Source organism: Gymnoscopelus microlampas (genome assembly GCF_963454915.1).
Source record: "Gymnoscopelus microlampas genome assembly, chromosome: 3".
Taxonomy (NCBI): domain Eukaryota; kingdom Metazoa; phylum Chordata; class Actinopteri; order Myctophiformes; family Myctophidae; genus Gymnoscopelus; species Gymnoscopelus microlampas.
Genome location: NC_139940.1, coordinates 25882106 through 25897278, shown reverse-complemented (window position 1 = coordinate 25897278; position 15173 = coordinate 25882106). Strand labels below are relative to the sequence as shown.

General features: G+C 39.7%; 1 protein-coding gene across 2 annotated transcripts; it reads right to left on the bottom strand.

Annotated features, from left to right (window-relative positions):
- Nucleotides 1–8278: 8278 nt before the first annotated feature.
- eaf1 (ELL associated factor 1) lies at nt 8279–14909 on the bottom strand. Of its 2 annotated transcripts, none has more exons than XR_014600351.1 (6): nt 14662–14909; nt 12801–12895; nt 12448–12584; nt 10796–10974; nt 9824–10409; nt 8279–8824 (listed from the first exon to the last, which is right to left on the bottom strand). XR_014600351.1 is itself a non-coding variant. In XM_084051597.1 (6 exons), exons 1-6 carry the CDS (start codon nt 14762–14764, stop codon nt 8775–8777), a joined length of 786 nt encoding a protein of 261 aa, XP_083907723.1. In that variant the 5' UTR covers nt 14765–14909; the 3' UTR covers nt 8279–8774. The 2 variants fall into 2 exon arrangements, 1 of the variants encoding a protein (XP_083907723.1); XM_084051597.1 differs by having other exon boundaries at nt 10188–10409.
- Between the last annotated feature and the right edge of the window lie 264 nt (nt 14910–15173).

Here is a 15173-nt window from a genome sequence, read left to right as displayed (position 1 = left end):
AACTTCATCTAAAGATACTTCTGGAAAATTGGCCATTATCTTTAATACTTACAACAAAGCCAATTAGGTCCTGGCCTACTTTCAATATGAAAGATGAAAGAAGTTTTAATAGCAGTTACAGAATATTCATCAATTGACAATTTGATACAAGTAGCCCATTAGTTATCAACAATCTAAGGCTTTCATTCCAAAACTGTAAGTATAATTTGGGAAATTTCCAATGTTCTTTCCACATTGTCTTAATAAAAGGCAGATGATTACAGTCTGTAAACTTACACAATTTCATAAGCAATACATTTGTTTTTCCAAACGTTGTGGTGCTCTGAAAATTGCCAAACTAAAAAAATGTAGATTGGCTATTTTCGGTGCGTGACACAATGCGCAACCAAGTATGACATCAGCATCAACTCAAATGCACAAAACCAAAAGGAATACAATTACCCTAACATCACGTTGTAACATGAGATGACATTTCTGTTCTGTGTTTAACAAGGGTTCTTTTGAGTCTTTGGCATTCATTGAGAAGACATTCAGCTTGATACGCTGACTAAAATGTGACATAACCTTGCATGGCCAGCATCAATCTCTCAAGCTCAGTTTTAGCTATGAAGTGGAAATTGTGGGATGGCTTTGCCTAATAATAATGTACACAAGTCTAGAACAAGGGTCTTCAACAGGAGGTCCTCCGAGTTACTACAGGAGGGCAGCCAAATCTTAGTGTGATAGGATATATATGTATTATTTTACATTAACCACTTGAACCCTAGCATCCCTATTCTGAGGAGAACTTTAGCCACAATGCCTCGCAGTGCAAGACGTTGTGAGCTTGTAGATCTGCTATTTCCGGCAAAGAGGTTTGATGTAAAGGGAAAGAAGTGCAGACCAAGTACAGAGTGAAAGGTCAAGTTTACTAAATATTGACTGTTTAAGTGGTTAAATGTCTGAAAATACACATTAACATGAATCCAACATTTAAAAAAAACATTTAAACAACACTGATGATAGTGCTGTTAAACACATCTATGAAGCCATCTATGAAAAGGTTTGCAAAACAATTTCATACAATATGTAGTGGGGGTCCCTGCTTCATCTCTCTCTCAGTTAAGGGGTCCTTGGCCTGAAAAACGTTGAAGATCCCTGGTCTAGAAAACGTGTTGAAAATTGACCTTTAACCTATCTCTTAAGGTTTTTACTTACACCTCAGCTACCTCAGCGTAGTCTCTCTAGTAATGGTGTTAAAGTAGACCTAGCAAAGTTTGACATAAAAACCACAGCCCCTGGGTCATAAAGACATTTTCCCATTTAAAAATGTTATAGTTCACACTTTAGGTAACACATGTTATGAGTGATTAAAATACTTTTAACCCATTTTATGACCCAGAATGCATGGCTTTTAACATCAGTACTTTGGTTCTCTATTGGTTAAAGTTGAATTGTAGAGTTTTTGGCCACTTGTAAGTAGCGCTACTGAGCAACGTGGATCCCTGTAGAACAACAGTGATCACGTGGTTCTCAAGCATGCACATGAGGACGTACATGCACACAACGTGCATGGAAGGGTCAGGTTTGGGCACCGTTCCAAACCATATCTATAGAAGGCAGCGTCAAAGAAGCTTTACTTGTGGTATGACACATGCACTAGAAATTAAATGATCTGGTGGAGTATTACAACGCATAACGTGCATATAGTTCACTCCTATATCATGTATTCGAAGAGCAGACCAGACTCTTAACTGAGCATGTGCTATACCCCAGGATCTTACTGGCAGGGGTCGCACTAGGATTTTAATCTGCCGGTCCCAATGTCCGGAAGGATTCAAATTTACCGGACATCTGACAAAAATAACGGTCATAATTATTTTTATGCATTAATGACAAGCAGGTGCGTACAGCATAACACTTAGGCCTACAGCATTATATTTTGGATTGAGCTATTTGAACATGAACCATCATAATATACACATTTTATATAGCAGGGTCATCTTACACAAATACATTAATTACCTACATTACCATTTGCGCATGCTGCGTGCGTAATGGTTTCTCAATAATCAATTGCGTTTGTATGCATTTTCTAATCAAAGGGCACTGCACAAAATTGGGCATTTCAGATAAATCCTTAATAACGTGGCTCAGCTGGCCTGTTAGGGCAATAAATATAGACCACTACTCACTCACAGGAGGAGGTTATGCTGTAATAGTTAGACAGTGGATGCCATCCGTGCGTCTAGTTGGGACAGCAGTGGGAAAGTTGATGAGTTGTGAGAATCTTGTCGTCTCCTAATAGAGCTATTCAGTTCAAAGTGGTAACGTTTTAACGTGTCCACCTCATAGAGTTAAAAATAGGTCCACGATTATGATTAACGTCATGTTTCAGCTCGATGCAATAGTTGCAGTAGCCGTTGTGAAGAGTATTACGCATCTGTGTTAGATTTCATCTTCAACCTTAGCCCTGAAACATGACTGTCATTCCATGACAGTCATGGTGCCAGTTGCCCCTGGGTTTTCGCGGATTTCTTTTTGTTTAGATTGCCAACTCTCACATGTACATAAACGTTCAGATTTCAAATATAAAGTGCTTACCACAGAGCCACGGATGTTACCTCGCGATGCGGACCACAATAAGTACCCGTATCTCCCGCTTTGTTCAATAAAAAGCCTTTTAATCCGATCGCCAGCCATTTTCTCCAAATTTTCTCCGATACTTTCAACCATGCGACACCTAATGGTTGGGAGGTGTATTGCACTCTGATACATTAAAAAAAAAAAAAAACTGAAAAAGGAAAATGGCCGGCGATGGGCTTAAAATGCTTTTTATTGAACAATACGGGAGATACGGGTACTTAATGTGGTCCGCATCGCGAGGTAACATCCGTGGCTCTGTGGTAAGCACTTTATATTTGAAATCTGAACGTTTATGTACATGTGAGAGTTGGCAATCTAAACAAAAAGAAATCCGCGAAAACCCAGGGGCAACTGGCACCATGACGCTTGTGTATACAAGCGTCATGTGAACCATGGCTACTTCAACCTGCACTGTTGTTAAACTGTAGGGCAACTTGCCAACTTTACTCACAAGTGCCCTTGTATTAGCCTAGTATCTGTGACATATTCTAACTCGTAATGATACAACTTGTGTGTAACTGGCTGTTAAATACACAACTTTATATAATGTAACTTGTAACAGACCGCGGCGTCTGACTGACTGCCGAGACTGCAGTCTGTACGCAGCAGCAGCAACAACTAGCTCTCTTTTTCCTGTTGTACCTTCACAATAAAGTGTCTCCCATTTACCGCCCAATGCAGCACATTTTACACTGGTTATTATTAACAGGAAATAGGTGTAACCTAACAGCGTGTGACAAACTCTTTTCTATCTACGTCTCTCTCTCTCTCCCAGAAGCACACGCACGCTGTTAAGAGAGAGAGAGAAAGAAAGAGCGAGCGAGCGAGCGAGAGAGAGAGAGAGAGAGAGTGAGCGAGCTTGCAAAGCAGAGGATTTGAAATGTGCCTAATTTTGCGGTGATAATTAATGAACAGCCGTGCCATTATGAACCGGTCAGGATGTCCGGAGAGATTTATTTTTTCCGGTCTTTGTCATAAAAAAACGGTCAAAACCGGCAATTATCGGACTAACGCGACCTCTGCTTACTGGATATGTAAACCTTGACATATCCTCTTAAGAGTTTCTTCTTCATAGTGCCATTCCAGGTTGCATTTCCTGCCATAATCAAGTCGGCAGAAAATAGAGACACAAAAAAGGAAAGCAATCAAAAGGAATTTGACCGTGATGTTGAGTTTTGAAAAGTCACAATACAGGTCAAATTGGAGAAAGGATTTCATATCGATGCGTTGTTAACATTCTTCATTCTGGACTGGTACTACAGGTATATTAGCTTGCCAACTTTAGGAATTTAGGCCGTCAATGAAATGAAGTGGCGCAAGCTTCCTCACCAAGCGTTAGCCTCGAATCTGGTGGTCAACTTTGTAGCCTTATAAAAATGTCAACAGGTAAACATGGCAGCCGTATACATTTTAAAAAGTAATATTTTCTGAAAATCTTTGAAAGTAATATCCAGAGGTGGACGAAGTACTCGACCCCAGTACTTGACTCCACTACAAGTAAAAGTAGCTCAGTCAAAATGTTACTCAAGTAAGAGTAAAAAAGGCATCGCTTTTAAGTATACTTATACTAGTATAGTATAAGTATTCAAAATGACATGCTTTTAAAAAATACTTAAAGTACAAGTAAAAGTACATGCTTTTAAAAATACTTAAAGTAGAAGTAAACAGAAGCCAGACACATGGACTAGTGTGGCCAATTGCATTTTAGGGAAGAAAAAAAAAACAGCCAACCTAAAAGTACTTAGTACTTTATCATAGAAATGTACTTGAGTAAAAGTAAAATATTTGTCTTGGAAATGTACTAAAGTAAGAGTAATGAGTATCAAAAGCCAGTACTCCATTACTGTCCACCACTGGTAATGGGTGTGTTCGGATATATAGCACTGAGCGCACTGGCCAATACAAACTAATACGTGAGTGTGCTCCCGGTGCGCATTTCCGAACGCACCCATAATCACATAGTCAGTGTGCTTCAACAAAACACTGCTTCTGCGAAATTATGAGTGTAAACAAATCAATGTTTGTCTCCGTGTAAAACGCCACAGTTCAACTTTAAATGTCTGCCTGTTAAATACATTTGGACATAAGTCCAAGTGGTCATATTGTCACTGAAATGTTTTTATATTGAGTTTGGTGTGAAACTTACTGCTAAACAGAGCCAGACAGAATGGCAAATATCTGAGTAAGAACAAAGTGCTTCTGATATTTTGTAAGTCCTCTGTTCCCCCCTACATGATTAAATGTAAATGTCTTTTAATGCCAATGATTAAACATGTAAATCACATGGACAGGATAAAGGTGATGACAGCTAAAGTGCGTTACCAAGTCCATCAGAAAAAAACAGATGTTACAATTTAAATGTAACGACCTGTTCCTCCTTGATATTTTCCTTCCTTTATAAGAGTATTGAACACTTATCCACTGGCCAGAAATCTGCCATTCATCTAATTATTTCTTCTTTGTTAGGTAGACAAATCTATTCATAAAATCCTCTCCCCAACATCTCTGGTAAAGGAATGAATGTCATTGGACCGTATTTTCTTCGCTATTGAGCCCACATGCAACAAAATGTCAGTAAATATTGAGAATTTTCCTGGGGAAGGGACTTTATAGAAACATAACCTAAAAGTTGACATCAGTTTAATACCGCTTTAAACACACATGCTTTTTAAAAGATTCCCTGATATGAGCATGGTGTTATGATCTCAATTCAATGTATTCAAAAGCAATTGTGATAATGATAGTTGACTCAGGAGGTGTGCCTAGAAAGCAGTTGTTTGGAAGTTTACCAGTTGGTGTTTCTAACTGCAGCATTATGCCAGACATAGTGGATGTAATAATCAGAACGCCTGTTGACTGGCAGTGATACATTAAATGGCATGGGCCCTTTTTGGGGCTGCCTATGAATTGCTACCAGTGATTTCTATAATCACAATGAAGTGATTAAAAACTTGACAGAGAAACTTCCATTTAACCACATTAACCCTGGCAAAATTCTGCACCCACATATTTCTTTTTTTTCTTCTTCTCTTTAAAAAAAAATTAGGGCCGGGACTTTATCGCGTTAATTTAGATCAATTAATTACAAAAAAATTATCGCGTTAAAAAAATTAACGCATTTTAATCGCACCTATTTTTGCACCGCGGAACGTTTCTCACTGGACGAGTTTCAGACGGACCGTTTATAGCAGCGCACCAACAGACGGTAATTCTCACTTCTCAGGCATGACAGACAACAACAAAGTCTACTGCAGCCAGCACAGTGCATGAAAACATGATGCCTGCTTGATAATGTTGCCTGGGCAAGTCAGAATCTGTAATGGAAGCCCCCCGCCTACGCGCGCGCTTGTCCCGTTGGGGGGGGGGGGGGGGGGTGCGGGGGGTGCGCTGGTGGGGGGTGCGCTGGTGGGGGGGTTCCACGATGCGGTGCGGATCACATACGCGCGATTTTTATTTATAATAATTAATGAATCTACTATAAAACAACAGTAACTAGACGCGTCGCAATTCCGGGGAAATTGCAGAGTGTGGTTGCGCCGTCGCGGGTCGCGGCCGCCGGGACTCGAGGAACACGCCGGGAGGAATAACGTCGGAGGCTGCGCCAATTACATCGTGTCGTCACTCCTGAGATCGCTTGCGTTTCATTTTGAGAGGATCGATCCCCCCAAAAATCATGTTTTTGCATCGAGCGGTTACATTTCGCGCATTTGTGGCGCCCCCTATGGGTCAAAGTGGAAATGCTTTTGGGGATTTGTTGAGTAAACCACCCTCGACACGTGATTCAAATCTGGGATCGATTGGACGTTTCGTTCGTGATTTTTGGCATTCTTTGTAAAACGGGCCCCTCCCGCTAACTTTGGAAGCCAATTACGGACGAACGGTAAGGACTATCAATATGCCGTTTGGATATCTTTATCGCATGGGTCCATAGATCATGTGTACCGATTTGTGTGAGATTTGGAAAAAAAATGTAGGAAAAGGAGCAAAAAGTGTGTTTTGAAGAAAATTCAAAATGGCGGAAAATCTATCCCGACGCAAATGGGCGTGGACTATATGGGGAGATGCGTCGTGACCCAAGGAATCCAGGTGAAAAGAAATTTTGATTGTAGGACCTACGGTTCAAGAGGTACAGGCCAAAACGTCAAGGGGGCTGTTATAGCGCCACCATGAGGCCGAATGGTGTGATATTTTTTAAAATAATTTCGGAGAAAATTATAAACCTCCCCTCCAAATGTGGTAACTCTAGCTCTTACGGTTTCTGAGAAAAAAATACTTGAATTTGAGTTTTTTCACTTTTCCATTAATTCGGATGGGGAAATTTAATGCAGTAATAAATTAATATGAATTAAACCATACTACGGACGAACGGTAAGGACTATTACAATGCCGTTTGGATATGTTTATCGCATGGGTCCAGAGATCATGTGTACCGATTTTTGTGACATTTGGACGTTTCGTTGGTGATTTTTGGCATTTTTGGTAAAACGGGCCCCTCCCACTAACTTTGGAAGCCAATTACTGATGAACGGTAAGGACTATCAATATGCCGTTTGGATATATTCATTGCATGGGTGCATAGATCATGTGTACCGATTTGTGTGAGATTTGGACAAAATTTGAAGGAAAAGGAGCAAAAAGTGTGTTTTGAAGAAAATTCAAAATGGCGGAAAATCTATCCTGACGCAAATGGGCGTGGCCTATATGGGGAGATGCGTCGTGACCCAAGGAATCCAGGTGAAAAGAAATTTTGATTGTAGGACCTACGGTTCAAGAGTTACAGGCCAAAACGTAAAGGGGGCTGTTATAGCGCCACCATGAGGCGGAATGGTGTGATATTTTTTTAAATAATTTCAAAGAAAATTAGAAACCTCCCCTCCAAATGTGGTAACTCTAGCTCTTACGGTTTCTGAGAAAAAAATACTTGAATTTGAGTTTTTTCACTTTTCCATTAAAGTGGATGGGACATTTAATGGCACTAATAAATTAATATCAATTAAACTATTCAACCAATCTCTTAGCAAAATACAAGCGCACGATTCCCGTTCAAGACGGTCATTTTGATATATGGCACAACATTGGGGGATAAAAACTGTGGGAGGAGTAGTGGTTTGAAATAAAGTTTATCCGGATAGAAGAATAATAAAGTGTATAGAGTACTATAGTCTGGTTGCCCTGTTAGGGCAACCACACTAACAACACTCTACCAGCCTCCAGTGGTGGAAAATATCTGATCTACAAGCTCACAATGCCTTGCGCTTGTAGATCTGCTATTTTCACATGGCTACTGTAATGTTTTATTTTTATAATAATAATCGAAATCTACAAAGTAACTAGTAACTAAAGTTTTCAAATAATTGTAGTGGAGTGAAAGTACAAGATTTGCCTCTGAGATATAGTGGAGTTACTGGAGAAGAAGTAAAACTATTAGAAATTGGAAATACTCGAGTCAATGCAAATACCTCAAAATTGTACTTAAGTACAGTTCTTGAGTACATGTACTTAAAGACGTATGCAAAAATCCATTTGAAAAAAATGCTTTTCACTGTTCTCAGGTCAAATATTGATATGCAATTAAAATGCGATTAATTGCGATTAATGAATTACAAAGCCTCTAATTAATTAGATTATTGTTTTTAATCAAGTCCCAGCCCTATCAAAAATACAAGCTCACAATGTGTCGTGATGTGAAATGTTGTGAACTTGTAGATCAGCTATTTGTGCTCAAAGTGTATAGGGCTTAAGTGGTTAAATAGTAAATACCAGGAGACACATTGTGGGAGTGCAGGAGAGCAAGATATTAAAAATTCCTTACCCTCTGGTGGAGACGAAGAGCAAACAAACATCACTACAAGTAAATAAAACTGCAGTACAGAAAATATGTATGTGCACTCTCATATACATTTCCCAAATTTACAAATGTAAAATGTTTTTTTCTTTTTTTTCTCGTTTTTGATAAGTAAAACAAAATATACAGCTAATAAAAAATACACTCTTAAATATTGGCCAACTTTTAGGAAATACTAAAAGAAAATTTTAAAAGTCAAACCAAGATGTACAGCTGGTGTGGGTGACCATGTCAATGGAAAGGGTGAACTGCGCAGAGGTGAGACAGCAGAGATATGGTGAAGAGGAGAGGCAGGGAGAGGAGTTCAATCATCATCACTGTCGCTGCCCGATTCGCTCAGCTGCAGATCATTTCCTGCAACAGATATAAAACGGGTCGGACAAGCTTTCTAATTGGAGCTCATGGCAGAAACAGCCATGAAAACCATTCAGTATCATTGGCTGGAGGGTAAAAAAGAAAGAAACAACACACACTTTATAATAATAGAAAATGTATAAATATAAGTTATGGTGTAACAAAAATAAAGGTAGTACTAGAAAAAGTGCTCCTCGGAGCACAACTCTCCGCCAGAAGACTTGTGTTGGGAATGTTGGGAATGTTCTATCTGTATAAGTGTCCTATCCGTCCTGTCTGTATAAGTGTCCTATCCCTCCTGTCTGTATAAGTGTCCTATCCGTCCTGTCTATGTAAGTGTCCTATCCGTCCTGTCTTTGTAAGTGTCCTATCCGTCCTGTCCGTGTAAGTGTCCTATCCAATTGTTACAGTATCCGCCATTTCTCAACCATTTCGTGATTGTTCCTGTCTTACCTCACTCTTACCAGACTTGTGTTGGGAATGTTGGGAATGTTCTAATTCTTATGTTCTAACTGTCCTATCCATCCTGTCTGTATACTGTAAGTGTCCTATCCGTCCTGTCTGTGTAAGTGTCATATCCCTCCTGTCTATATAAGTGTCCTATCTGTCCTATCTGCCAATTATGTATCAGCCATGCAGCCATTTTGTGATGGTTCCTGTCTTACGCCACTTTGACAGTGACAGAGACAATGTCAAAGTGATGCCATGTATATATAGGCCTCTATACGTCACTAGCCAATCAGATCACAGTATTTCACGTGTCACGTGAGGCTTGACCAATCGGTGTGTCATGTTTAGAAAGTGAAAACGCGGTGAAAACAATACTCTCCTGGCGGAGAGTAATAAGGAGGGAAGGGGAAAACATCCCCAATTTTTTGCATTGTCTGATATTTATGGATTCTGTGCTGATTTATTGGTGCGGATTAATTTTTCAGCCTAGTGGCCTTGGTGGAACTTCTATTTTGTTTATCAGCACCATAGTAATAGGCCACTACCTACAGTGCTACAACATGGTAACAGCATCTCTTGGTTCTTCATCCACAGACTGTAGAGCTCAGACAAATTTGCTCGAGTTGGGTTCCTGATAGGCTAAGGGGGAGGGGCTAACGTTACAGAAGCACAACAAGAGAGATGTAATTTGAACGATTGATTGGTTCAGCTAATATGTCACACCTGCATATTTTGACCAAGAATCGTGTGGTTGTTCGGTTTGTGAGCTATGTAAATAAACTTGTTGTCTCTTTAAAAACACCCTATCGCTAGGCCTGTCATAATCATCACATAAAGGAAAGGGAAAAAACAGGCAGTGGTCCCCAGACACACCTGTGATGGGAGTGTATAAGCGCAAGTCTCTGGTACTTACGGAGCGTGTTCATGAGCTGAGTGCTGCCCGGCTGCCTCTCAGCCCCTCCGTTGGCCATCGGGGGGCGGGTGGGGGAGGTCTGACCAGGAGGTGGAGGGGCATTGTGCTCCCCATCACTGCTAGAGCTGTCATCGCCGCTCCCGGACCCACTGGCCGAGTCTGAGGAGCTGCTGCTGCCACTGCTGCTCATCTGCTCGATCACCTCCACCTCAGCACGCAGCTCTGCAGACAGTAGGGGGCAGCACAGAGTCAGTGGCAGCGATGGGGTAGTTCAAATGTCATGTAAAATACTAGGCCAGAGTAACATCCATGCTCTCTCGACCGTTTTTGTCTCGATTATTTCCTTCCCATCCATTAAAACATTTATAATTCTCAGTGCTCACGCAAGAGTAGCGAAAATAACATATCTACAAGCTCACAAAGTGTCACGATTTCTGAAAATGTTATGATTTTGAAAGTGAAAGTGCCGTGTCTATTGGAAGACAGGTTATTTTTCCATTTGCTGGAAAGTAACGGTTTTGGACAGATGAAGTTTATGAAGCATGAAAAGCAAAAGCAAAATGCAGGCAAAGCCACTCATATATATATAGCAACTGATGCCCCCTCACCTCTTTTGATGTCATCCAACTGTGGCTCTGGGGAGGGATTGTCCTTGGAGGGGGAGGGAGAGGTCTTGGCTCCGGCACCAGGCTTGGTCGGGGCACGGAATTGGGAGCTAGGCTGGTTATTGTTGGATCGCACCGACTGCTGTTCGATCCTGGCCTGGATCTTACTGCTGCCCTCCGCCCTGTGACACAGAAATATGCATAATGAATCCTATGGCGTTGTGTTTCTCAACTGCTTCCACACTGGCACACTAAAGCCCCTCTTACATTGCCCATTCAAGGAATGTTTCTTTGTTCTGTGTATAAGAGAACAGAATGGGGAATCATTTTCATGGCACCTTAGTTTGAACTGGCAACGGAGGTAGAGCCAAATCGACGTCTGTGTAAAACGCTCAGCTGGCAGAGGGGGAAAGGGTATGAAGTCTAAGGTCTGCACAGCTGCTTCTCTTCAATTTCCTCCAATGCATTTCTGATCACAAAAACATGTTGCTTGCACAAACACGCAACTGTAACATTATACGTCAACAAGTCTCTTTCTCTCTCTCACACACTCACACACACACACACACACACACACACACACACACACACACACACACACACACACACACACACACACACACACACACACACACACACACACACACACACACACAGAGCAAGAGCACACACAAGAGCACGGTGTATAAGAGGGACCATCTTTTTTGGGTGAGAAAGTGGGCGAGACACAACTTACTTCCTGCCCTTACAGTGGTAACAACAGATTTAACCATGTATCCTAGCTTCCCTATTCTGGGGCTAACAAACTAGATACATTAATATAGAGCAAAAAAAGGAGGGGGGCTAGTATAAAGCTCTTAGGAATCAAGTCAACTAAGTATAGGGTTTAAGTGGTTAAATTATTTACCATAAATGAATAGGCCTAGTCTAAACAATCTGTCAAGTCTGTATTTTGTGAAATAAATGCGTAAAAACTCAGAATCTCTTCTTCATGCCATACAATTAAATTGTTAAAAAGTTAAAGCTCTATATTATATATATGATAGTAATCATTGCTGTCTCTCCATAAACTGAAAATAAATGTTCTCCATAAAGATGATTTATAAGCTTTGATTTTATAGTGTTCCAGTTCCAATTTTGTCTGCTCAAACTCTGTCGTCATTTACATTTTAGGTATTTGCTGGAAGCACTTATGAGTGACATACAAGGAGCGCAAAGTAAAATACGCTTAAATTAGTTTTCCATGTGACTTGACTCCTTCTCCTATGATGGGGGTCCGCGGCCAAATACATATCATTTTGGGGGTCCTTGACATGAATGAATCAAAAAAACGTTAGTATAGGATTTAGAAGACATTTGTGGAATCGGCCTCAGGTCTTAATGTGTTAAAGCACATTCACAACCAACACATTTAGTCATCTGCATCGAATCTCAGAAATCCATCAACCACAGGATGAATTTCATGTATGGGCAAATGTACAGGGACAAATATCCCAACAACAACAACAACAACAACAACAACAACAACAACAACAACAACAACAACTCTGTCAGTAGCTCAGACAGTCCTCTTCTTCCTTACAGTACATTGTGTCTTAATAATATGAATGCAACCTTTCTCTGGTAAGTGGTCTGGTTTTCCTTTGACTTCTCACCTGGTCTTCTTGACTTGGATGCTGCTGCTCAGCTTCTCCAGCACAAACTCTCCAGTGTCATGGTTAATGATAAGCACGCAGTCCTTCTGGTATGGTCGCTTGTTCCCTTTGAATACCGTCATGGGTGGTGTGGAACCCTGCAACAAGGACAGTAAGCATATTGTAATTATCTTGTTTTGCTTTACTATATGGACAACATCTCTGCCTACACTAGACAAGAAAATGTTAGTTAGGCCTGTTAATGCTTGCTGTACATTTCCCAGGTGTAGAGACATGTCCTTGTTTATCTCCAAAGACATTGTCCAAAGTAGTCAGTGGACATCAGATTAGAAAACAAAAGCAGACATTCTTACTGGAATGTGAGGCAATGTTATGGTGACTTCATCCCCCTTCCCAACTTGCAACTCTCCCTCACAGCTTGTGTCAATAGATGCCGGTTTGAAGTCATCTGCAAAGGAAAGCCACGAGGTGACGACAAGTCATAGATGAAAAATATGAATATATCCCAAAACTAGCTCTGGTCCATAGTGTTAGAAGGAGTTCTCCTAAGGTGAACTCCTTCTAACGCTATGGACCGGAGCTATCCCAAAACCATACTAAGCACTTCTTTGTTTAAATTGATATATTCTTTAATATCATTTTATAGATTTGTTGTCACAGTTTGTACAGTGCCTCACATAAATACATATTACTGTACATTCACATTATCCCTAGAATGGCTGTGATTTTACAATACATACACATATCACAGCCTAGCCTCAAGCAACTCTTAGATCCTAGTTTTAATTGCAATACCAATTAAAACTAGTTGCAATACCAACCCTTGACAGCCCACACATCCAAACAGAAAAGTCCTATCTGATTGTATTAAACAAAGTTAAACTCAACAACATTGCAGCTGTACGGAAAAAGAATTATCCTCTTTCCATCTGCAACGTTTTTGTTAAAAATCCACCGTAGACATGTTATGGGCTATTTTCTGTCAATACATTCTGTGCAGGTGTTAATAGTATTAAGTGTTGGAGTTTGGAAGCGCTCGTTGGAAATCACTCAACGGTCCTGCGTACCACCCGTTTCGAAATTGGACATAATGCAGGATTTATGGGGCGTTTCGATGTATGGGCTGTCAAGGGTCGGTAGTGGTACTGCAACTCTACATTCATTCCAGATATTAAAAATATGATCTAGAGTTGCTTGCGGCTAATCACAGCCATTCTAGGGCGACATTCACACATACTTATAAATACACTGCAGATACGTACACATCATTTATCGGATCTGAAGTATGATCTGCCATAATGTGGGAACTGAAGTCTTGGCAACACTGGCACATGAATATTAACAAACTATGGTCTAATTGCATGTCGTTTGATTGGACTTTGAGTTGGCCAAACATAAAACAGCTTCTTTAAATGGTGACAAAAATAACTTTGAGGATTAACAAGTCAGCAGAGCATGTGAGTTATGCTAAGTGAATTAACTAGAGATAACGGGCTGTGTTGTGTAACACCATGTCCAAAGTAACTGAGTACATTTACTCAAGTACTGTACTTAAGTACAATTTTGAGGTATTTTTTTTACTTTACTGGATTATTTAAAATTTGCTGTACTTTTACTACTACTCCATTACATCTCAGAGTATTATATATATATATATATATATATATATATATATATATATATATATATATATATATATATATATATATATATATATATACACACAAATATTATACGTATTTACTCCACTACAATTATTTGAAAACGTTATAGTTACTTTGTAGATTTGGATTATTATTATTACAAAACATACACAAACCACTTCAGCCCTATACATTTTGGCCATTTGAAAAGTAGCCAATCTACAAGCTCACTGCTAATATCAAAATATTTATACATTTGAAAACTTGTGAAATGGGTCTGTATTATGAGTACTTTTACTTTTGTAATTTAAGTATATTTTGATACCAATACTTTTGTACCTTTACCTAAGTAAATTTTGAATACTGGCCTTCTACTTATTTAAATATTACTTATTTCTACATTACTGTAAAAACTGTGAGTACTTTTTCCACCACTGCATGTATGTCAATGTGAAGAACAAAACGAATCAACAAATATACCTTGGGTAATTTCACATTACAATAATTTGAGTAGGGTACATTTTGGACAAATCTTCTAGGGAATGGGATAGTGCATGCTTGTCACACTCACATCTGATTGTGTGAAAGGAGGATTTTGGCCTCTTCTCAAAGCTCTCTCCGAGTTTCAAAACATGCTCTTCTTTGTCCAAGAGCGGATTCGTACTTCCATTCATTGCGTCGTTTAAATGTGTAACATTCACATTCGTCTCGGATTTTCTCCTGAATGAACTAACAATGCCGAGATAAAGTATAGTGATGATGGAATGAAAAGACAACTGTAGTGCAAAGTTAGCCTTCTGGCTAAGCTTTAGCAAAACAATGCACTCTTCTTCACATGGCCACTCCTCTTCCTGTTGTGTTCCACTCATGAAATACCACCGATATACACCGAGTTATAATATGGTATTATATACACCAAGGAACCAACATCGACTGCCTTGTACTTTTGGACAAATATAATTAATTTAATTTAAATTAATTCATTTAATATAATTATGATTTATCAACTATACAGAAAATACTATGACCAATGTCCTCGTTACAGGAAAAATGTACAAATCGAGGTCTCGTACGGACGTATGG